Raw genomic sequence first — 24,465 nt, forward strand, 5'->3', positions numbered from 1 at the left:
CGTGGAAAGGTAGTGGGCACGTGGAAAGGTAGTGGGCACGTGGAAAAGGGAAAGGTAGTGGGCACGTGGAAGGGAAAGGTAGTGGGCACGTTGAAAAGGGAAAGGTAGTGGGCACGTGGAAGGGAAAGGTAGTGGGCACGTGGAAAGGGAAAGGTAGTGGGCACGTGGAAAGGTAGTGGGCACGTGGAAAGGGAAAGGTAGTGGGCGCGTGGAAAGGTAGTGGGCACGTGGAAAGGTAGTGGGCGCGTGGAAAGGGAAAGGTAGTGGGCGCGTGGAAAGGTAGTGGGCGCGTGGAAAGGGAAAGGTAGTGGGCGCGTGGAAAGGTAGTGGGCGCGTGGAAAGGGAAAGGTAGTGGGCGCGTGGAAAGGTAGTGGGCGCGTGGAAAGGGAAAGGTAGTGGGCGCGTGGAAAGGTAGTGGGCGCGTGGAAAGGTAGTGGGCGCGTGGAAAGGTAGTGGGCGCGTGGAAAGGTAGTGGGCACGTGGAAAGGTAGTGGGCGCGTGGAAAGGGAAAGGTAGTGGGCGCGTGGAAAGGTAGTGGGCGCGTGGAAAGGGAAAGGTAGTGGGCGCGTGGAAAGGTAGTGGGCGCGTGGAAAGGGAAAGGTAGTGGGCGCGTGGAAAGGTAGTGGGCGCGTGGAAAGGGAAAGGTAGTGGGCGCGTGGAAAGGTAGTGGGCACGTGGAAAGGGAAAGGTTGTGGGCGCGTGGAAAGGTAGTGGGCACGTGGAAAGGTAGTGGGCACGTGGAAAGGTAGTGGGCGCGTGGAAAGGTAGTGGGCGCGTGGAAAGGTAGTGGGCGCGTGGAAAGGTAGTGGGCGCGTGGAAAGGTAGTGGGCGCGTGGAAAGGTAGTGCCTCCCAGTAGACTGTATGTAATGTATCAAGGTGACATCTAGATAATTATCAATAGTAGATATTTATTGTGTCGGCTGCCATTCTACTTGAATTAAAATCGAGGGGAAAAGGTGCCACGTTAGCTACCTCTGGCGCCGCCATCTTAATACCCAGTAGAAAGCACCTCAGGTGGTGCGGACCAATCAGCTACGTGAAAGAGTCTGCAGAGACAACAAATCTGCCCATTTAGCTGATTCGCTATTTCAAACACACACCCACTTCCCCGTACTCCGGTCGCCATGTTGGGCTGCCGCTACCCCTAACCCTAACCATAACCCTAACCCCTACTCTCCTGGGAGACGGTCCTTCTTTTTAAACAACAGCTGACATTGGGGAACTCTTCTATTCCTGTAAACAATTTCCATGGATAATATACCTATTTCCTCCCCTCCTCCCTCTCCCCTCCTCCCTCTCTCACTCTCCTCCTCCTCCCTCTCTCCTCTCCTCCTCCCTCTCCCCTCCGCTGCAACCCTCTCTCCTCTCCTCCTCCCTCTCTCCTCCGCTCCGCTCCTCCCTCTCCCCTCCTCCTTCTCCTATTTCCTCCCCTCCTCCCTCTCCCCTCCTCCCTCTCTCCTCTCCTCCTCCCTCTCCCCTCCGCTGCTCCCTCTCCTCCCTTCCTCCCTCACCTCCTCCCTCTCCACTCTTTCCTCTCCTCCTCCCTCTCTCCTCCTCCCTCTCCTATTTCCTCCCCTCCTCCCTCTCCACTCTTTCCTCCCCTCCTCCCTCTCTCCTCCTCCCTCTCGCCTCCTCCCTCTCGCCTCCTTCCTCTCCACTCCTCCCTCTCCTATTTCATCCCTCTCCCCTCCTCCCTCTCCACTCTATCCTCTCCTCCTCCCTCTCCTATTTCCTCCCCTCCTCCCTCTCCCCTCCTCCCTCTCCACTCCTCCCGCTCCTATTTCCTCCCCTCCTCCCTCTCCACTCTTTCCTCCCCTCCTCCCTCTCCCATCCTCCCTCTCTCCTCTTTCCTCTCCTCCTCCCTCTTCAATCTTTCTTCCTCGCCTCCCTCTCTCCTCCTCCCCTTCCACCTCTCCCCTTTTCCTTCTCCCCTCCTCCCTCTCTCCTCCTCCTCCTCCCTCTCTCCTCTTTCCTCTCCTCCTCCCACTCCACTTTTTCCTCCCTCTCCCCTTTTCCTTCTCCCCTCCTCCCTTTTCCTTCTCCCCCCCTCCCTCTCTCCTCTTTCCTCCTTCTCTCCTTTCTTCCCCTCCTCCCTCTCCCCTCCTCTCCTCCCTCTCCCCTCCTCCCTCTCCCCTCCTCTCCTCCCTATCCCCTCCTCTCCTCCCCTCCCCTCCTCCCATCTCCACCCCAGCACACTGTCATCCTCTGAGTTATTAGTCAGAGTAGTACAGAGATAAATCAGGTTCCACGGACCTGAATGTGTCAGGATGTGCACGGCTAGCTCTGCAGTGGACCCTAATGATACATCAAGGGGTTTGTTTTGGGGTTTGAAGTGAGAGCGATGGACACACAGGGAATCTTGGAAGATAAACACTCAAGGTCTTCTGGAAAGATTAAATTAAAGAAATACATTTTAAGAAATAAAGTAAAGAAATTAAGTAGTTCAAGTGTAGAGAGCTAGGCTAATACCGTACACAACATGATACAGGTGTAGAGAGCGCTAGGCTAATACCGTACACAACATGATACAGGTGTAGAGAGCGCTAGGCTAATACCGTACACAACATGATACAGGTGTAGAGAGCGCTAGGCTAATACCGTACACAACATGATACAGGTGTAGAGAGCGCTAGGCTAATACCGTACACAACATGATACAGGTGTAGAGAGCGCTAGGCTAATACCGTACACAACATGATACAGGTGTAGAGAGCGCTAGGCTAATACCGTACACAACATGATACAGGTGTAGAGAGCGCTAGGCTAATACCATACACAACATGATACAGGTGTAGAGAGCGCTAGGCTAATACCGTACACAACATGATACAGGTGTAGAGAGCGCTAGGCTAATACCATACACAACATGATACAGGTGTAGAGAGCGCTAGGCTAATACCGTACACAACATGATACAGGTGTAGAGAGCGCTAGGCTAATACCGTACACAACATGATACAGGTGTAGAGAGCGCTAGGCTAATACCGTACACAACATGATACAGGTGTAGAGAGCGCTAGGCTAATACCGTACACAACATGATACAGGTGTAGAGAGCGCTAGGCTAATACCGTACACAACATGATACTGGTGTAGAGAGCGCTAGGCTAATACCGTACACAACATGATACAGGTGTAGAGAGCGCTAGGCTAATACCGTACACAACATGATACAGGTGTAGAGAGCGCTAGGCTAATACCGTACACAACATGATACAGGTGTAGAGAGCGCTAGGCTAATACCGTACACAACATGATACAGGTGTAGAGAGCTAGGCTAATACCGTACACAACATGATACAGGTGTAGAGAGCGCTAGGCTAATACCATACACAACATGATACAGGTGTAGAGAGCGCTAGGCTAATACCGTACACAACATTATACAGGTGTAGAGAGCGCTAGGCTAATACCGTACACAACATGATACAGGTGTAGAGAGCGCTAGGCTAATACCGTACACAACATGATACAGGTGTAGAGAGCGCTAGGCTAATACCGTACACAACATGATACAGGTGTAGAGATCGCTAGGCTAATACCGTACACAACATGATACAGGTGTAGAGAGCGCTAGGCTAATACCGTACACAACATGATACAGGTGTAGAGAGCGCTAGGCTAATGCCATACACAACATGATACAGGTGTAGAGAGCGCTAGGCTAATACCGTACACAACATGATACAGGTGTAGAGAGCGCTAGGCTAATACCGTACACAACATGATACAGGTGTAGAGAGCGCTAGGCTAATACCATACAAAACATGATACAGGTGTAGAGAGCTAGGCTAATACCGTACACAACATGATACAGGTGTAGGGAGATAGGCTAATACCGTACACAACGTGATACAGGTGTAGAGCGCTAGGCTAATACCATACACAACATGATACAGGTGTAGAGAGCGCTAGGCTAATACCGTACACAACATGATACAGGTGTAGAGAGCGCTAGGCTAATACCGTACACAACATGATACAGGTGTAGAGAGCGCTAGTCTAATACCATACACAACATGATACAGGTGTAGAGAGCGCTAGGCTAATACCATACACAACATGATACAGGTGTAGAGATCACTAGGCTAATACCGTACACAACATGATACAGGTGTAGAGAGCGCTAGGCTAATACCGTACACAACATGATACAGGTGTAGAGAGCGCTAGGCTAATACCATACACAACATGATACAGGTGTAGAGCGCGCTAGGCTAATACCGTACACAACATGATACAGGTGTAGAGAGCGCTAGGCTAATACCGTACACAACATGATACAGGTGTAGAGAGCGCTAGGCTAATACCGTACACAACATAGTTGATACAGGTGTAGAGAGTGCTAGGCTAATACCGTACACAACATGATACAGGTGTAGAGCGCGCTAGGCTAATACCATACACTACATGATACAGGCGTAGAGCGCGCTAGGCTAATACCATACACAACATGATACAGGTGTAGAGATCACTAGGCTAATACCATACACAACATGATACAGGTGTAGATAGCGCTAGGCTAATACCGTACACAACATGATACAGGTGTAGAGAGCGCTAGGCTAATACCATACACAACATGATACAGGTGTAGAGCGCTAGGCTAATACCGTACACAACATGATACAGGTGTAGCGCGCTAGGCTAATACCGTACACAACATAGTTGGTACAAGGCCAGTACATTGTTCTAAATAAAGTTTCCACATGATATTACTGTTTTCACCTCCTCCCACTCTCTCTCACCTCCTCCTCCCACTGTCTCTCTCACCTCCTCCTCCCACTGTCTCTCTCACCTCCTCCTCCCACTGTCTCTCTCACCTCCTCCTCCCACTGTCTCTCTCACCTCCTCCCACTGTCTCTCTCACCTCCTCCCACTGTCTCTCTAACCTCCTCCCACTGTCTCTCTAACCTCCTCCCACTGTCTCTCTAACCTCCTCCCACTGTCTCTCTAACCTCCTCCCACTGTCTCTCTAACCTCCTCCCACTGTCTCTCTAACCTCCTCCCACTGTCTCTCTCAACCCTCTCCCACTGTCCCCACGCCTGTGTCTCTCACCTCCTCCCACTGTCTCCAAGCCTGTCTCTCTAACCTCTTCCCTTTGTCACTGTGACACCATGGCCTGCCAAATGGGTTGCCAGATCAGCACAAAACACACTGTCCAATGAGACCAAGCACACCACCAAGGGTCAGGAGATGTCCATCAAGCCCTAGCATGTCTCTCTGCAGCTCTACATCCTGGCTGTTGGCTGGTTGACATGGGCTGTTAAAAGGTTACGTCAGCCCATTCCCAGGGCATCGATCCGGAGGTGTCAAAGTGTACTGTGTCTAGAGATTGCAGCACTCTGAAGAGGCTGTCCAGCTCAGCACGATTTGGTATTTTATTATGATTCACATTAGCTGTTACAAAACTACTGTACAGAGGAACATTACTCCAGACAGCTAGCTGACTATGTTTATAAACTACAGAGGAACATTACTCCAGACAGCTAGCTGGCTATGTTTATAAACTACTGTACAGAGGAACATTACTCCAGACAGCTAGCTGGCTATGTTTATAAACTACAGAGGAACATTACTCTAGACAGCTAGCTGGCTATGTTTATAAAGTACTGTACAGAGGAACATTACTCCAGACAGCTAGCTGGCTATGTTTATAAACTACAGAGGAACATTACTCCAGACAGCTAGCTGGCTATGTTTATAAACTACAGAGGATCATTACTCCAGACAGCTAGCTGACTATGTTTATAAACTACTGTACAGAGGAACATTACTCCAGACAGCTAGCTGACTATGTTTATAAACTACTGAGGAACATTACTCCAGACAGCTAGCTGACTATGTTTATAAACTACAGAGGAACATTACTCCAGACAGCTAGCTGACTATGTTTATAAACTACAGAGGAACATTACTCCAGACAGCTAGCTGACTATGTTTATAAACTACAGAGGAACATTACTCCAGACAGCTAGCTGACTATGTTTATAAAGTACAGAGGAACATTACTCCAGACAGCTAGCTGACTATGTTTATAAACTACTGTACAGAGGAACATTACTCCAGACAGCTAGCTGACTATGTTTATAAACTACTGTACAGAGGAACATTACTCCAGACAGCTAGCTGACTATGTTTATAAACTACTGTACAGAGGAACATTACTCCAGACAGCTAGCTGACTATGTTTATAAACTACAGAGGAACATTACTCCAGACAGCTAGCTGACTATGTTTATAAACTACAGAGGAACATTACTCCAGACAGCTAGCTGACTATGTTTATAAACTACAGAGGAACATTACTCCAGACAGCTAGCTGGCTATGTTTATAAACTACAGAGGAACATTACTCCAGACAGCTAGCTGACTATGTTTATAAACTACTGTACAGAGGAACATTACTCCAGACAGCTAGCTGACTATGTTTATAAACTACAGAGGAACATTACTACAGACAGCTAGCTGACTATGTTTATAAACTACAGAGGAACATTACTCCAGACAGCTAGCTGACTATGTTTATAAACTACAGAGGAACATTACTCCAGACAGCTAGCTGACTATGTTTATAAACTACAGAGGAACATTACTCCATACAGCTAGCTGACTATGTTTATAAACTACAGAGGAACATTACTCCAGACAGCTAGCTGGCTATGTTTATAAACTACTGTACAGAGGAACATTACCCCAGACAGCTAGCTGGCTATGTTTATAAACTACAGAGGAACATTACTCCATACAGCTAGCTGACTATGTTTATAAACTACAGAGGAACATTACTCCAGACAGCTAGCTGACTATGTTTATAAACTACTGTACAGAGGAACATTACCCCAGACAGCTAGCTGACTATGTTTATAAACTACAGAGGAACATTACTCCAGACAGCTAGCTGGCTATGTTTATAAACTACTGTACAGAGGAACATTACCCCAGACAGCTAGCTGACTATGTTTATAAACTACAGAGGAACATTACTCCAGACAGCTAGCTGGCTATGTTTATAAACTACTGTACAGAGGAACATTACCCCAGACAGCTAGCTGACTATGTTTATAAACTACAGAGGAACATTACTCCAGACAGCTAGCTGACTATGTTTATAAACTACAGAGGAACATTACTCCAGACAGCTAGCTGACTATGTTTATAAACTACAGAGGATCATTACTCCAGACAGCTAGCTGACTATGTTTATAAACTACAGAGGAACATTACTCCAGACAGCTAGCTGACTATGTTTATAAACTACAGAGGAACATTACTCCAGACAGCTAGCTGGCTATGTTTATAAACTACAGAGGAACATTACTCCAGACAGCTAGCTGACTATGTTTATAAACTACAGAGGAACATTACTCCAGACAGCTAGCTGACTATGTTTATAAACTACAGAGGAACATTACTCCAGACAGCTAGCTGACTATGTTTATAAACTACAGAGGAACATTACTCCAGACAGCTAGCTGACTATGTTTATAAACTACAGAGGATCATTACTCCAGACAGCTAGCTGACTATGTTTATAAACTACAGAGGAACATTACTCCAGACAGCTAGCTGACTATGTTTATAAACTACAGAGGAACATTACTCCAGACAGCTAGCTGACTATGTTTATAAACTACAGAGGAACATTACTCCAGACAGCTAGCTGACTATGTTTATAAAGTACAGAGGAACATTACTCCAGACAGCTAGCTGACTATGTTTATAAACTACAGAGGAACATTACTCCAGACAGCTAGCTGACTATGTTTATAAACTCAGGAGACCCTGTGGCCCCATCCGAGGACACCCCCGGACAGGGCCAAACAGAAAGGATATAACCCCACCCACTTTGCCAAAGCACAGCTCCCACACCACTAGAGGTATATCTTCAACCACCAACTTACCATCCTGAGACAAGGCTGAGTATAGCCCACAAAGACCTCCGCCACGGCACAACCCAGCTGAACCCAGCTGAACCCCACAATGAACCCCACAATGTCCAACCCAGCTGAACCCAGCTGAACCCCACAACTGAACCCAGCTGAACCCAGCTGAACCCCACAATGTCCAACCCAGCTGAACCCAGCTGAACCCCACAACTGAACCCAGCTGAACCCAGCTGAACCCCACAATGTCCAACCCAGCTTGAACCCAGCTGAACCCCACAACGTCCAACCCAGCTGAACCCAGCTGAACCCCACAACGTCCAACCCAGCTGAACCCAGCTGAACCCCACAACGTCCAACCCAGCTGAACCCCACAACGTCCAACCCAGCTGAACCCCACAACGTCCAACCCAGCTGAACCCAGCTGAACCCCACAACGTCCAACCCAGCCTTGAATCCGAATCTCACTGGAGTCTTCAGAACCGGTGGAACAGAACATAACTAACGTGATGAACATGTTAGATGTAACCTATCAAGGAGAAGGGTTCGGTTATTGATCTTGAGGAGAAGTCTTCGATGTGTAATTTGTTACTTCTCGTGTAATATCTATGGAGGCGTTCCTCCGGGGCTGCAGGAAGTGTGTTTTTTGTGGTTTTACAGCATCACAGGTTTAACTGAGAAGTTAAACAACTCTATCCATGACTTAATGTTCTGCGGTTATGGCTGGTGATGCCGAGGAGCCAACAACCATTAAACGACCCCCCCCCCCCTCCAATGAGCCAACAACCACTAAAATAGACCCCCCCCCCCCCCAAAGAGCCAACAACCATTAAACCACCACTAAAATAGACCCCCCCCCCCCAATGAGCCACCAACCATTAAACCACCACTAAAATAGACCCCCCCCCCCAATGAGCCAACAACCATTAAACCACCACTAAAATAGACCCCCCCCCCCCAATGAGCCAACAACCATTAAACCACCACTAAAATAGACCCCCCCCCCAATGAGCCAACAACCATTAAACCACCACTAAAATAGACCCCCCCCCCCCCCCAATGAGCCAACAACCATTAAACCACCACTAAAATAGACCCCCCCCCCCCAAAAGAGCCAACAACCATTAAAACACCACTAAAATAGACCCCCCCCCCCCAAAAGAGCCAACAACCATTAAAACACCACTAAAATAGACCCCCCCCCCCCCCAATGAGCCAACAACCACTAAAATAGACCCCCCCCCCCCAATGAGCCAACAACCATTAAACCACCACTAAAATAGACCCCCCCCCCCCCAATGAGCCAACAACCATTAAACCACCACTAAAATAGACCCCCCCCCCCCCCCAATGAGCCAACAACCATTAAAACACCACTAAAATAGACCCCCCCCCCCCCCCAATGAGCCAACAACCACTAAAATAGACCCCCCCCCCCAAAAGAGCCAACAACCATTAAACCACCACTAAAATAGACCCCCCCCCCCCCAATGAGCCAACAACCACTAAAATAGACCCCCCCCCCCCCAAATGAGCCAACAACCATTAAACCACCACTAAAATAGACCCCCCCCCCCCCCCAATGAGCCAACAACCATTAAAACACCACTAAAATAGACCCCCCCCCCCCAATGAGCCAACAACCATTAAACCACCACTAAAATAGACCCCCCCCCCCCCCCAATGAGTCAACAACCATTAAACCACCACTAAAATAGACCCCCCCCCCCCAATGAGCCAACAACCATTAAACCACCACTAAAATAGACCCCCCCCCCCCCAATGAGCCAACAACCATTAAACCACCACTAAAATAGACCCCCCCCCCCCAATGAGCCAACAACCATTAAACCACCACTAAAATAGACCCCCCCCCCCCCCCCCCCCCCCAAAGAGCCAACAACCATTAAAACACCACTAAAATAGACCCCCCCCCCCCCCAATGAGCCAACAACTATTAAAACACCACTAAATAGACCCCCCCCCCCAATGAGCCAACAACCATTAAACGACCACTAAAATAAGAGTATATTAGATTTATAGACAGTACTATACAGTATAAATAACACTATTCGATTTCTAGACAGTACTATACAGTATAAATAGCACTATTATATTTATAGACAGTACTGTACAGTATAAATAACACTATTATATTTATAGACAGTACTGTACAGTATAAATAACACTATTATATTTATAGACAGTACTGTACAGTATAAATAACACTATTATATTTATAGACAGTACTATACAGTATAAATAACAGTATTATATTTATAGACAGTACTGGACAGTTAAACTCAGTTCTGTGGACCTATAAGAGTGCATTAGTCCTGCTGACACCAATTAGCATTGGAGAGGTGGCGAGGACACGGTCGCTTGCTGTGTCTTTCACAGGAAGTGAACTGTGAAACTGAAGGCTTTAAATTTAATCCGTCAGTATTGGGAGTTTTTTTTGCTCTGAGACCTCTCTCTCTGCTCCCTTCATCACTCCAGGGTCATAGAGAGAGCAGAGAGAGTGAGGGGGAGTACAGAGAGGTCTTCACAGCTCTGAACGGACCACGACCGACCTCTGGAGACACACTGTTTTTCTTTCTATCCACAAACATCCTTGGCTGTTTCTCTCCTGGAGCTACTTTAGTGCCATTTAATATCAAGCAACACTTATGAAGTCCAGAATAAAACCCAAAAGTCCAGTCATCCACTATCAATCTGTGTAGCCCACCTGGGTGATGCACAGCCACCATTTTGTGCCAGAACACTCACCACACATCAGCTATCAATGAGGAGTTGAGGTGAGGAGTTAGGAGGATGACTACGTGGTCATAATTACATTTGTCCAGGACACTGAGGTTAACACCCCTAGTATTACATTAAATGTCAACAAATCAGGACATCCATCTAACATCCCATCCCAAAGATGGCACCCCCTACCCAGGGCAATGTCACCCCCTACCCAGGGCAATGTCACCCCCTACCCAGGGCAATGTCACCCCCTACCCAGGGCAATGTCACCCCCTACCCAGGGCAATGTCACCCCCTACCCAGGGCAATGTCACCCCCTACCCAGGGCAATGTCACCATCACTGGTGGAGCGGCAGGTAGCCTAGTGGTTAGAGCGTTGGACTAGTAACCAGCAGGTAGCCTAGTGGTTAGAGCGTTGGACTAGTAACCAGCAGGTAGCCTAGTGGTTAGAGCGTTGGACTAGTAACCAGCAGGTAGCCTAGTGGTTAGAGCGTTGGACTAGTAACCAGCAGGTAGCCTAGTGGTTAGAGTGTTGGACTAGTAACCAGCAGGTAGCCTAGTGGTTAGAGCGTTGGGCCAGTAACCAGCAGGTAGCCTAGTGGTTAGAGCGTTGGACTAGTAACCAGCAGGTAGCCTAGTGGATAGAGCGTTGGACTAGTAACCAGCAGGTAGCCTAGTGGTTAGAGCATTGGGCCAGTAACCAGCAGGTAGCCTAGTGGTTAGAGTGTTGGACTGGTAACCAGCAGGTAGCCTAGTGGTTAGAGCGTTGGACTAGTAACCAGCAGGTAGCCTAGTGGTTAGAGCATTGGACTAGTAACCAGCAGGTAGCCTAGTGGTTAGAGCGTTGGACTAGTAACCAGCAGGTAGCCTAGTGGTTAGAGCGTTGGACTAGTAACCAGCAGGTAGCCTAGTGGTTAGAGCGTTGGACTAGTAACCGAAAGGTTGCATGATCGAATCCATGAGCTGACAAGGTACAAATCTGTCACCCCTGAACAAGGCAGTTAACCCACTGTTCCCCAGTAGACCGTCATTGAAAATAACTGACTTGCCTAGTTAAATAAAGGTCAAATATATTTATATATTTTTTAAACTGCCCTAGAGCATTTGATTAGAAGACCAGACAGAAGGGTGCCTCCTACTGGCCCTCCAACACCACTTCCAGCAGCATCTGGTCTCCCGTCCAGGGACCGACCAGGACCAACCCTGCTTAGTAAGCCAGCAGTGGGATGCAGGGTGGTGGTGCTGCTGACCAGGACCCTGCTTAGTAAGCCAGCAGTGGGATGCAGGGTGGTGGTGCTGCTGACCAGGACCCTGCTTAGTAAGCCAGCAGTGGGATGCAGGGTGGTGGTGCTGCTGACCAGGACCAACCCTGCTTAGTAAGCCTGCAGTGGGATGCAGGGTGGTGGTGCTGCTGACCAGGACCCTGCTTAGTAAGCCAGCAGTGGGATGCAGGGTGGTGGTGCTGCTGACCAGGACCCTGCTTAGTAAGCCAGCAGTGGGATGCAGGGTGGTGGTGCTGCTGACCAGGACCCTGCTTAGTAAGCCTGCAGTGGGATGCAGGGTGGTAGTGCTGCTGACCAGGACCAACCCTGCTTAGCTTTAGAAGCAAGCCAGCAGTGGGATGCAGGGTGGTGGTGCTGCTGACCAGGACCAACCCTGCTTAGCTTTAGAAGCAAGCCAGCAGTGGGATGCAGGGTGGTGGTGCTGCTGACCAGGACCCTGCTTAGTAAGCCAGCAGTGGGATGCAGGGTGGTGGTGCTGCTGACCAGGACCCTGCTTAGTAAGCCAGCAGTGGGATGCAGGGTGGTGGTGCTGCTGACCAGGACCAACCCTGCTTAGCTTTAGAAGCAAGCCAGCAGTGGGATGCAGGGTGGTGGTGCTGCTGACCAGGACCAACCCTGCTTAGCTTTAGAAGTAAGCCAGCAGTGGGATGCAGGGTGGTGGTGCTGCTGACCAGGACCCTGCTTAGTAAGCCAGCAGTGGGATGCAGGGTGGTGGTGCTGCTGACCAGGACCCTGCTTAGTAAGCCTGCAGTGGGATGCAGGGTGGTGGTGCTGCTGACCAGGACCAACCCTGCTTAGCTTTAGAAGCAAGCCATCAGTGGGATGCAGGGTGGTGGTGCTGCTGACCAGGACCCTGCTTAGTAAGCCAGCAGTGGGATGCAGGGTGGTGGTGCTGCTGACCAGGACCCTGCTTAGTAAGCCTGCAGTGGGATGCAGGGTGGTGGTGCTGCTGACCAGGACCAACCCTGCTTAGCTTTAGAAGCAAGCCAGCAGTGGGATGCAGGGTGGTGGTGCTGCTGACCAGGACCAACCCTGCTTAGCTTTAGAAGCAAGCCAGCAGTGGGATGCAGGGTGGTGGTGCTGCTGACCAGGACCCTGCTTAGTAAGCCAGCAGTGGGATGCAGGGTGGTGGTGCTGCTGACCAGGACCCTGCTTAGTAAGCCTGCAGTGGGATGCAGGGTGGTGGTGCTGCTGACCAGGACCAACCCTGCTTAGCTTTAGAAGCAAGCCAGCAGTGGGATGCAGGGTGGTGGTGCTGCTGACCAGGACCAACCCTGCTTAGCTTTAGAAGTAAGCCAGCAGTGGGATGCAGGGTGGTGGTGCTGCTGACCAGGACCCTGCTTAGTAAGCCAGCAGTGGGATGCAGGGTGGTGGTGCTGCTGACCAGGACCCTGCTTAGTAAGCCTGCAGTGGGATGCAGGGTGGTGGTGCTGCTGACCAGGACCAACCCTGCTTAGCTTTAGAAGCAAGCCATCAGTGGGATGCAGGGTGGTGGTGCTGCTGACCAGGACCCTGCTTAGTAAGCCAGCAGTGGGATGCAGGGTGGTGGTGCTGCTGACCAGGACCCTGCTTAGTAAGCCTGCAGTGGGATGCAGGGTGGTGGTGCTGCTGACCAGGACCAACCCTGCTTAGCTTTAGAAGCAAGCCATCAGTGGGATGCAGGGTGGTGGTGCTGCTGACCAGGACCCTGCTTAGTAAGCCAGCAGTGGGATGCAGGGTGGTGGTGCTGCTGACCAGGACCCTGCTTAGTAAGCCTGCAGTGGGATGCAGGGTGGTGGTGCTGCTGACCAGGACCAACCCTGCTTAGCTTTAGAAGCAAGCCATCAGTGGGATGCAGGGTGGTGGTGCTGCTGACCAGGACCCTGCTTAGTAAGCCAGCAGTGGGATGCAGGGTGGTGGTGCTGCTGACCAGGACCCTGCTTAGTAAGCCAGCAGTGGGATGCAGGGTGGTGGTGCTGCTGACCAGGACCCTGCTTAGTAAGCCAGCAGTGGGATGCAGGGTGGTGGTGCTGCTGACCAGGACCCTGCTTAGTAAGCCAGCAGTGGGATGCAGGGTGGTGGTGCTGCTGACCAGGACCAACCCTGCTTAGTAAGCCAGCAGTGGGATGCAGGGTGGTGGTGCTGCTGACCAGGACCCTGCTTAGTAAGCCAGCAGTGGGATGCAGGGTGGTGGTGCTGCTGACCAGGACCAACCCTGCTTAGTAAGCCAGCAGTGGGATGCAGGGTGGTGGTGCTGCTGACCAGGACTAACCCTGCTTAGTAAGCCAGCAGTGGGATGCAGGGTGGTGGTGCTGCTGACCAGGACCCTGCTTAGTAAGCCAGCAGTGGGATGCAGGGTGGTGGTGCTGCTGACCAGGACCAACCCTGCTTAGTAAGCCAGCAGTGGGATGCAGGGTGGTGGTGCTGCTGACCAGGACCAACCCTGCTTAGTAAGCCAGCAGTGGGATGCAGGGTGGTGGTGCTGCTGACCAGGACCAACCCTGCTTAGTAAGCCAGCAGTGGGATGCAGGGTGGTGGTGCTGCTGACCAGGACCAACCCTGCTTAGTAAGCCAGCAGTGGGATGCAGGGTGGTGGTGCTGCTGACCAGGACCCTGCTTAGTAAGCCAGCAGTGGGATGCAGGGTGGTGGTGCTGCTGACCAGGACCCTGCTTAGTAAGCCAGCAGTGGGATGCAGGGTGGTGGTGCTGCTGACCAGGACCCTGCTTAGCAAGCCAGCAGTGGGATGCAGGGTGGTGGTGCTGCTGACCAGGACCCTGCTTAGCAAGCCAGCAGTGGGATGCAGGGTGGTGGTGCTGCTGACCAGGACTAACCCTGCTTAGTAAGCCAGCAGTGGGATGCAGGGTGGTGGTGCTGCTGACCAGGACCAACCCTGCTTAGCAAGCCAGCAGTGGGATGCAGGGTGGTGGTGCTGCTGACCAGGACTAACCCTGCTTAGCAAGCCAGCAGTGGGATGCAGGGTGGTGGTGCTGCTGACCAGGACTAACCCTGCTTAGCAAGCCAGCAGTGGGATGTAGGGTGGTGGTGCTGCTGACCAGGACCCTGATTAGTAAGCCAGCAGTGGGATGCAGGGTGGTGGTGCTGCTGACCAGGACCCTGCTTAGTAAGCCTGCAGTGGGATGCAGGGTGGTGCTGCTGGAATTAAAAACACAAAACTTGCAACTGCAAAAAGGCTGTAAAAACAAAGGCCAATTTAAATCACCATGTATTGGTCACATGTTTAGCTGATGTTATTGCGAGTGAAATGCTGGTGTTCCTAGGGACAATAGATGGGGACAATAGATGGGGACAATAGATGGGGACAATAGATGGGGACAATAGATGGGGACAATAGATGGGGACAATAGATGGGGACAATAGATGGGTTTCTAGCTCCAGAAGTGCCAGGGCAACAAGCAAAGATTGGGACAATAGCAGGCAAAGCTGGGGACAATAGATAGGGACAATAGATAGGGACAATAAATAGGGACAATAGCAGGCAAAGATAGGGACAATAGATAGGGACAATAGATAGGGACAATAGCAGGCAAAGCTGGGGACAATAGATAGGGACAATAGATAGGGACAATAGATAGGGACAATAGCAGGCAAAGATAGGGACAATAGATAGGGACAATAGATAGGGACAATAGCAGGCAAAGCTGGGGACAATAGATAGGGACAATAGCAGGCATAGATAGGGACAATAGATAGGGACAATAGATAGGGACAATATCAGGCAAAGATGGGGACAATAGATAGGGACAATAGATAGGGACAATAGATAGGGACAATAGCAGGCAAAGATGGGGACAATAGATAGGGACAATAGATAGGGACAATAGATAGGGACAATAGATAGGGACAATAGCAGGCAAAGATCAGGACAATAGCAGGCAAAGATCAGGACAATAGATGGGGACAATAGCAGGCAAAGATAGGGACAATAGATAGGGACAATAGCAGGCAAAGATCAGGACAATAGCAGGCAAAGATAGGGACAATAGATAGGGACAATAGATAGAAACAATAGCAGGCATAGATAGGGACAATAGGAGGCAAAGATCGGGAGATTGTGTTTGATCACCTTGGTGTTTGATCACCTTGGTGTTTGATCGCCTTGGTGTTTGATCACCTTGGTGTTTGATCACCTTGGTGTTTGATCGCCTTGGTGTTTGATCACCTTGGTGTTTGATCGCCTTGGTGTTTGATCGCCTTGGTGTTTGATTACCTTGGTGTTTGATCACCTTGGTGTTTGATCGCCACGGTGTTTGATCGCCACGGTGTTTGATCGCCACGGTGTTTGATCACCTTGGTGTTTGATCACCATGGTGTTTGATCGCCACGGTGTTTGATCGCCACGGTGATTGATGGCCACGATGTTTGATCGCCATGGTGATTTCCTTAAAAATCCTCTGGATAAGAGCATCTGCTAAATAACTCAAAGGTTCAATGTTTCATCAAGAAGAAGAAGACAAAATGTCCCATTCATTTACAAAACATTTGTTCTCGCATTTCATTTCCTTACAATGAATGTTCTCGTTTTTTTTTTCTCTCTCTGTTTTGCAACACTACAAATGTTGTTCTGGACTTCCAAAGTTTTTTTTTGCTTGATATTAAATGACACGAAAGTAACTCCATATTCTCTCATGTCTGAGGACATATCGGGGGGGAATAAAAGAGGAGAGGAGAAATTGATACTGGCTGAAATTAGAGCCTGGTGCGCGTAGCTATATCCCCCGTCTCTCCTCTCAGTATCCAGGATATTGATTGAACGGTATCTGTGTGCTCCAAGGCTAGAGATGCATCACTTGGACCTGACTGCTAATTTGAAACCACAGCCTCCATTAGGTCTTTTGACATTCAGCCCGATGCTGCTGCTGCTGCTGTGAACGCTTTAACATCTCCTCTTAGTACAGTGATATAAAACATCGCTGATGCTGGGAACACTTTAACATCTCCTCTTAGTACAGTGATATAAAACATCACTGATGCTGTGAACACTTTAACATCTCCTCTTAGTACAGTGATATAAAACATCACTGATGCTGTGAACACTTTAACATCTCCTCTTAGTACAGTGATATAAAACATCACTGATGCTGTGAACACTTTAACATCTCCTCTTAGTACAGTGATATAAAACATCACTGATGCTGGGAACACTTTAACATCTCCTCTTAGTACAGTGATATAAAACATCGCTGATGCTGTGAACACTTTAACATCTCCTCTTAGTACAGTGATATAAAACATCACTGATGCTGTGAACACTTTAACATCTCCTCTTAGTACAGTGATATAAAATATCGCTGATGCTGTGAACACTTTAACATCTCCTCTTAGTACAGTGATATAAAACATCACTGATGCTGGGAACACTTTAACATCTCCTCTTAGTACAGTGATATAAAACATCACTGATGCTGTGAACACTTTAACATCTCCTCTTAGTACAGTGATATAAAACATCACTGATGCTGTGAACACTTTAACATCTCCTCTTAGTACAGTGATATAAAACATCACTGATGCTGTGAACACTTTAACATCTCCTCTTAGTACAGTGATATAAAACATCACTGATGCTGTGAACACTTTAACATCTCCTCTTAGTACAGTGATATAAAACATCACTGATGCTGTGAACACTTTAACATCTCCTCTTAGTACAGTGATATAAAACATCGCTGATGCTGTGAACACTTTAACATCTCCTCTTAGTACAGTGATATAAAACATTGCTGATGCTGTGAACACTTTAACATCTCCTCTTAGTACAGTGATATAAAACATCGCTGATGCTGTGAACACTTTAACATCTCCTCTTAGTACAGTGATATAAAACATCACTGATGCTGGGAACACTTTAACATCTCCTCTTAGTACAGTGATATAAAACATCACTGATGCTGGGAACACTTTAACATCTCCTCTTAGTACAGTGATATAAAACATCACTGATGCTGTGAACACTTTAACATCTCCTCTTAGTACAGTGATATAAAACATCACTGATGCTGTGAACACTTTAACATCTCCTCTTAGTACAGTGATATAAAACATCACTGATGCTGTGAACACTTTAACATCTCCTCTTAGTACAGTGATATAAAACATTGCTGATGCTGTGAACACTTTAACATCTCCTCTTAGTACAGTGATATAAAACATCACTGATGCTGGGAACACTTTAACATCTCCTCTTAGTACAGTGATATAAAATATCGCTGATGCTGGGAACACTTTAACATCTCCTCTTAGTACAGTGATATAAAACATCACTGATGCTGGGAACACTTTAACATCTCCTCTTAGTACAGTGATATAAAACATCACTGATGCTGGGAACACTTTAACATCTCCTCTTAGTACAGTGATATAAAACATCGCTGATGCTGTGAACACTTTAACATCTCCTCTTAGTACAGTGATATAAAACATCACTGATGCTGTGAACACTTTAACATCTCCTCTTAGTACAGTGATATAAAATATCGCTGATGCTGTGAACACTTTAACATCTCCTCTTAGTACAGTGATATAAAACATCACTGATGCTGGGAACACTTTAACATCTCCTCTTAGTACAGTGATATAAAACATCACTGATGCTGTGAACACTTTAACATCTCCTCTTAGTACAGTGATATAAAACATCACTGATGCTGTGAACACTTTAACATCTCCTCTTAGTACAGTGATATAAAACATCACTGATGCTGTGAACACTTTAACATCTCCTCTTAGTACAGTGATATAAAACATCACTGATGCTGTGAACACTTTAACATCTCCTCTTAGTACAGTGATATAAAACATCACTGATGCTGTGAACACTTTAACATCTCCTCTTAGTACAGTGATATAAAACATCGCTGATGCTGTGAACACTTTAACATCTCCTCTTAGTACAGTGATATAAAACATTGCTGATGCTGTGAACACTTTAACATCTCCTCTTAGTACAGTGATATAAAACATCGCTGATGCTGTGAACACTTTAACATCTCCTCTTAGTACAGTGATATAAAACATCACTGATGCTGGGAACACTTTAACATCTCCTCTTAGTACAGTGATATAAAACATCACTGATGCTGGGAACACTTTAACATCTCCTCTTAGTACAGTGATATAAAACATCACTGATGCTGTGAACACTTTAACATCTCCTCTTAGTACAGTGATATAAAACATCACTGATGCTGGGAACACTTTAACATCTCCTCTTAGTACAGTGATATAAAACATCGCTGATGCTGTGAACACTTTAACATCTCCTCTTAGTACAGTGATATAAAACATCACTGATGCTGTGAAGACTTTAACATCTCCTCTTAGTACAGTGATGCTGTGAACACTTTAACATCTCCTCTTAGTACAGTGATATAAAACATCGCTGATGCTGTGAACACTTTAACATCTCCTCTTAGTACAGTGATATAAAACATCACTGATGCTGTGAACACTTTAACATCTCCTCTTAGTACAGTGATATAAAACATCACTGATGCTGTGAACACTTTAACATCTCCTCTTAGTACAGTGATATAAAACATCACTGATGCTGTGAACACTTTAACATCTCCTCTTAGTACAGTGATATAAAACATCACTGATGCTGTGAACACTTTAACATCTCCTCTTAGTACAGTGATATAAAACATCACTGATGCTGTGAACACTTTAACATCTCCTCTTAGTACAGTGATATAAAACATCGCTGATGCTGGGAACACTTTAACATCTCCTCTTAGTACAGTGATATAAAACATCACTGATGCTGTGAACACTTTAACATCTCCTCTTAGTACAGTGATATAAAACATCACTGATGCTGTGAACACTTTAACATCTCCTCTTAGTACAGTGATATAAAACATCACTGATGCTGTGAACACTTTAACATCTCCTCTTAGTACAGTGATATAAACATCACTGATGCTGTGAACACTTTAACATCTCCTCTTAGTACAGTGATATAAACATCACTGATGCTGTGAACACTTTAACATCTCCTCTTAGTACAGTGATATAAACATCACTGATGCTGTGAACACTTTAACATCTCCTCTTAGTACAGTGATATAAACATCACTGATGCTGTGAACACTTTAACATCTCCTCTTAGTACAGTGATATAAAACATCAAGAGAAGTTGAGGCAAGCCGAGTTAAGAGTTGAGTTAAAGTTGAAATTGAGAACCCTGCTGAGTCTATACCGTGAAGTGACGATATCCTGCTGCGGGGCTTGTACCAATTCTGCCTGAGCTTTAGCCAGCTGAAGATCAGTTGGCTTGAACACATACTTATCTGGGACCAGGCGACTGGCTTATTGCAGTGGTCTTAAACTCGTGGTTTACGATCCGCAACTGGCCAGTGAGCTGATTTAACGTGGCCCTCAGTTGACTTAATGAATGTGGCACTATTGCTTCTGATCAACTTCCTGTTTCTTTGTCTCCTCCCCCTCTACAGTGAAGCCCCTTCCCCTGTCGCCCCTGTTGCCTCAGTTGTCCACGTTGACGGCCAGGGGCGGGGCCTTGGGAGGGGGTGTGTCTAGGGAGGCGTTGGAGCTGAGGGTCCGTGAGGTGGAAGAGGAGAACCAACTTCTCCGCCGTGAACTCAGCCGACCCCCTCGGAGCCCTGCTGGCCCTGCTCCACATCACACCAATCACCGCGGCAACCAGAGCAAGACTCACTCGGAGGAGGGAACAGGGGACAACGAGGCGGGGCTTAAAGCTGGCTCCCCGGGCAACAGGTCAGACTGTGTGCAGCAGCCAGCGGTAGACAAGTGTGAGGTGAGTTACACTAGGAGGAGATTAGATAAGACTGGTAGACTAGTGTCAGGTGAGTTAGACTAGGAGGAGATAAGACTGGTAGACTAGTGTCAGGTGAGTTAGACTAGGAGGAGATAAGATAAGACTGGTAGACTAGTGTCAGGTGAGTTACACTAGGAGGAGATAAGATACCACTGGTAGACTAGTGTGAGGTGAGTTACACTAGGAGGAGATAAGACTGGTAGACTAGTGTGAGGTGAGTTACCCTTGGAGGAGATAAGACTGGTAGACTAGTGTCAGGTGAGTTACACTAGGAGGAGATAAGACTGGTAGACTAGTGTGAGGTGAGTTACACTAGGAGGAGATCAGACTGGTAGACTAGTGTCAGGTGAGTTACACTAGGAGGAGATAAGACTGATAGACTAGTGTCAGGTGAGTTACACTAGGAGGAGATAAGACTGATAGACTAGTGTCAGGTGAGTTACACTAGGAGGAGATAAGACTGGTAGACTAGTGTCAGGTGAGTTACACTAGGAGGAGATAAGACTGGTAGACTAGTGTCAGGTGAGTTACACTAGGAGGAGATAAGACTGGTAGACTAGTGTCAGGTGAGTTACACTAGGAGGAGATCAGACTGGTAGACTAGTGTCAGGTGAGTTACACTAGGAGGAGATAAGATAAGATAAGACTGGTAGACTAGTGTCAGGTGAGTTACACTAGGAGGAGATAAGTTAAGATTGGTAGACTAGTGTCAGGTGAGTTACACTAGGAGGAGATAAGATAAGACTGGTAGACAGTGTCAGGTGAGTTACACTAGGAGGAGATAAGATAAGACTGGTAGACTAGTGTCAGGTGAGTTACACTTGGCGGAGATAAGATAAGACTGGTAGACTAGTGTCAGGTGAGTTACACTAGGAGGAGATAAGACTGGTAGACTAGTGTCAGGTGAGTTACACTAGGAGGAGATAAGACTGGTAGACTAGTGTCAGGTGAGTTACACTAGGAGGAGATAAGACTGGTAGACTAGTGTCAGGTGAGTTACACTAGGAGGAGATAAGATAAGACTGGTAGACTAGTGTCAGGTGAGTTACACTAGGAGGAGATAAGACTGGTAGACTAGTGTCAGGTGAGTTACACTAGGAGGAGATAAGATAAGACTGGTAGACTAGTGTCAGGTGAGTTACACTTGGCGGAGATAAGATAAGACTGGTAGACTAGTGTCAGGTGAGTTACACTAGGAGGAGATAAGACTGGTAGACTAGTGTCAGGTGAGTTACACTAGGAGGAGATAAGTTAAGACTGGTAGACTAGTGTCAGGTGAGTTACACTAGGAGGAGATAAGATAAGACTGGTAGACTAGTGTCAGGTGAGTTACACTAGGAGGAGATAAGACTGGTAGACTAGTGTCAGGTGAGTTACACTAGTAGGAGATAAGATAAGACTGGTAGACTAGTGTCAGGTGAGTTACACTAGGAGGAGATAAGACTGGTAGACTAGTGTCAGGTGAGTTACACTAGGAGGAGATAAGACTGGTAGACTAGTGTCAGGTGAGTTACACTAGGAGGAGATAAGACTGGTAGACTAGTGTCAGGTGAGTTACACTAGGAGGAGTGTTTGCCCCTTCTACAGTTGATCCTGACAGTACTGTGTACGTGGGTATTGCACCAGTATTAATGTGGTGTTAGCTCCTCCTACAGTTGATCCTGACAGTACTGTGTATGTGGGTATTGCACCAGTATTAATGTGGTGTTAGCTCCTCCTACAGTAGATCCTGACAGTACTGTGTACGTGGGTATTGCACCAGTATTAATGTGGTGTTAGCTCCTCCTACAGTTGATCCTGACAGTACTGTGTACGTGGGTATTGCCCCAGTAATAATGTGGTGTTAGCCCCTCCTACAGTTGATCCTGACAGTACTGTGTACGTGGGTATTGCACCAGTATTAATGTGGTGTTAGCCCCTCCTACAGTTGATCCTGACAGTACTGTGTACGTGGGTATTGCACCAGTATTAATGTGGTGTTAGCCCCTCCTACAGTTGATCCTGACAGTACTGTGTACGTGGGTATTGCACCAGTATTAATGTGGTGTTAGCCCCTCCTACAGTTGATCCTGACAGTACTGTGTACGTGGGTATTGCACCAGTATTAATGTGGTGTTAGCCCCTCCTACAGTTGATCCTGACAGTACTGTGTACGTGGGTATTGCACCAGTATTAATGTGGTGTTAGCTCCTCCTACAGTTGATCCTGACAGTACTGTGTACGTGGGTATTGCCCCAGTAATAATGTGGTGTTAGCTCCTCCTACAGTTGATCCTGACAGTACTGTGTACGTGGGTATTGCACCAGTATTAATGTGGTGTTAGCTCCTCCTACAGTTGATCCTGACAGTACTGTGTACGTGGGTAATGCACCAGTATTAATGTGGTGTTAGCTCCTCCTACAGTTGATCCTGACAGTACTGTGTACGTGGGTATTGCACCAGTATTAATGTGGTGTTAGCCCCTCCTACAGTTGATCCTGACAGTACTGTGTACGTGGGTAATGCACCAGTATTAATGTGGTGTTAGCTCCTCCTACAGTTGATCCTGACAGTACTGTGTACGTGGGTAATGCACCAGTATTAATGTGGTGTTAGCTCCTCCTACAGTTGATCCTGACAGTACTGTGTACGTGGGTATTGCACCAGTATTAATGTGGTGTTAGCCCCTCCTACAGTTGATCCTGACAGTACTGTGTACGTAGGTATTGCACCAGTATTAATGTGGTGTTAGCCCCTTCTACAGTTGATCCTGACAGTACTGTGTACGTGGGTATTGCACCAGTATTAATGTGGTGTTAGCCCCTCCTACAGTTGATCCTGACAGTACTGTGTACGTGGGTATTGCACCAGTATTAATGTGGTGTTAGCCCCTCCTACAGTTGATCCTGACAGTACTGTGTACGTGGGTAATGCACCAGTATTAATGTGGTGTTAGCTCCTCCTACAGTTGATCCTGACAGTACTGTGTACGTGGGTAATGCACCAGTATTAATGTGGTGTTAGCTCCTCCTACAGTAGATCCTGACAGTACTGTGTACGTGGGTATTGCACCAGTATTAATGTGGTGTTAGCTCCTCCTACAGTTGATCCTGACAGTACTGTGTACGTGGGTAATGCACCAGTATTAATGTGGTGTTAGCCCCTCCTACAGTTGATCCTGACAGTACTGTGTACGTGGGTATTGCACCAGTATTAATGTGGTGTTAGCTCCTCCTACAGTAGATCCTGACAGTACTGTGTACGTGGGTAATGCACCAGTATTAATGTGGTGTTAGCCCCTCCTACAGTTGATCCTGACAGTACTGTGTACGTGGGTAATGCACCAGTATTAATGTGGTGTTAGCCCCTCCTACAGTTGATCCTGACAGTACTGTGTACGTGGGTATTGCACCAGTATTAATGTGGTGTTAGCCCCTCCTACAGTTGATCCTGACAGTACTGTGTATGTGGGTATTGCACCAGTATTAATGTGGTGTTAGCTCCTCCTACAGTTGATCCTGACAGTACTGTGTACGTGGGTAATGCACCAGTATTAATGTGGTGTTAGCTCCTCCTACAGTTGATCCTGACAGTACTGTGTACGTGGGTAATGCACCAGTATTAATGTGGTGTTAGCCCCTCCTACAGTTGATCCTGACAGTACTGTGTATGTGGGTAATGCACCAGTATTAATGTGGTGTTAGCCCCTCCTACAGTTGATCCTGACAGTACTGTGTACGTGGGTAATGCACCAGTATTAATGTGGTGT

At 47.5% G+C, this 24,465-nt stretch overlaps 1 protein-coding gene across 4 annotated transcripts in view; it reads left to right on the forward strand.

Moving 5' to 3' along the window:
* LOC118942844 (LARGE xylosyl- and glucuronyltransferase 1-like) overlaps nucleotides 1-24,465 on the forward strand; it is a 166,811-nt gene that overhangs the window by 49,905 nt on the left and 92,441 nt on the right. For 3 of the 4 annotated variants that reach the window (XR_005038485.1, XM_036956703.1, XM_036956704.1), the window contains exon 3: nucleotides 20,374-20,696. Coding sequence is in view for 2 of the 4 variants with exons in the window: in XM_036956703.1 (XP_036812598.1) it covers nucleotides 20,374-20,696 (323 nt within the window). In the remaining 2 variants the exon portion in view is untranslated. Of the gene's footprint in view, nucleotides 1-20,373; nucleotides 20,697-24,465 lie in introns of those variants that run through there. The other variant, XM_036956705.1, reaches the window with a different exon arrangement.

This window comes from Oncorhynchus mykiss, chromosome 21 (genome assembly GCF_013265735.2).
Source record: "Oncorhynchus mykiss isolate Arlee chromosome 21, USDA_OmykA_1.1, whole genome shotgun sequence".
Taxonomy (NCBI): Eukaryota; Metazoa; Chordata; class Actinopteri; order Salmoniformes; family Salmonidae; genus Oncorhynchus; species Oncorhynchus mykiss.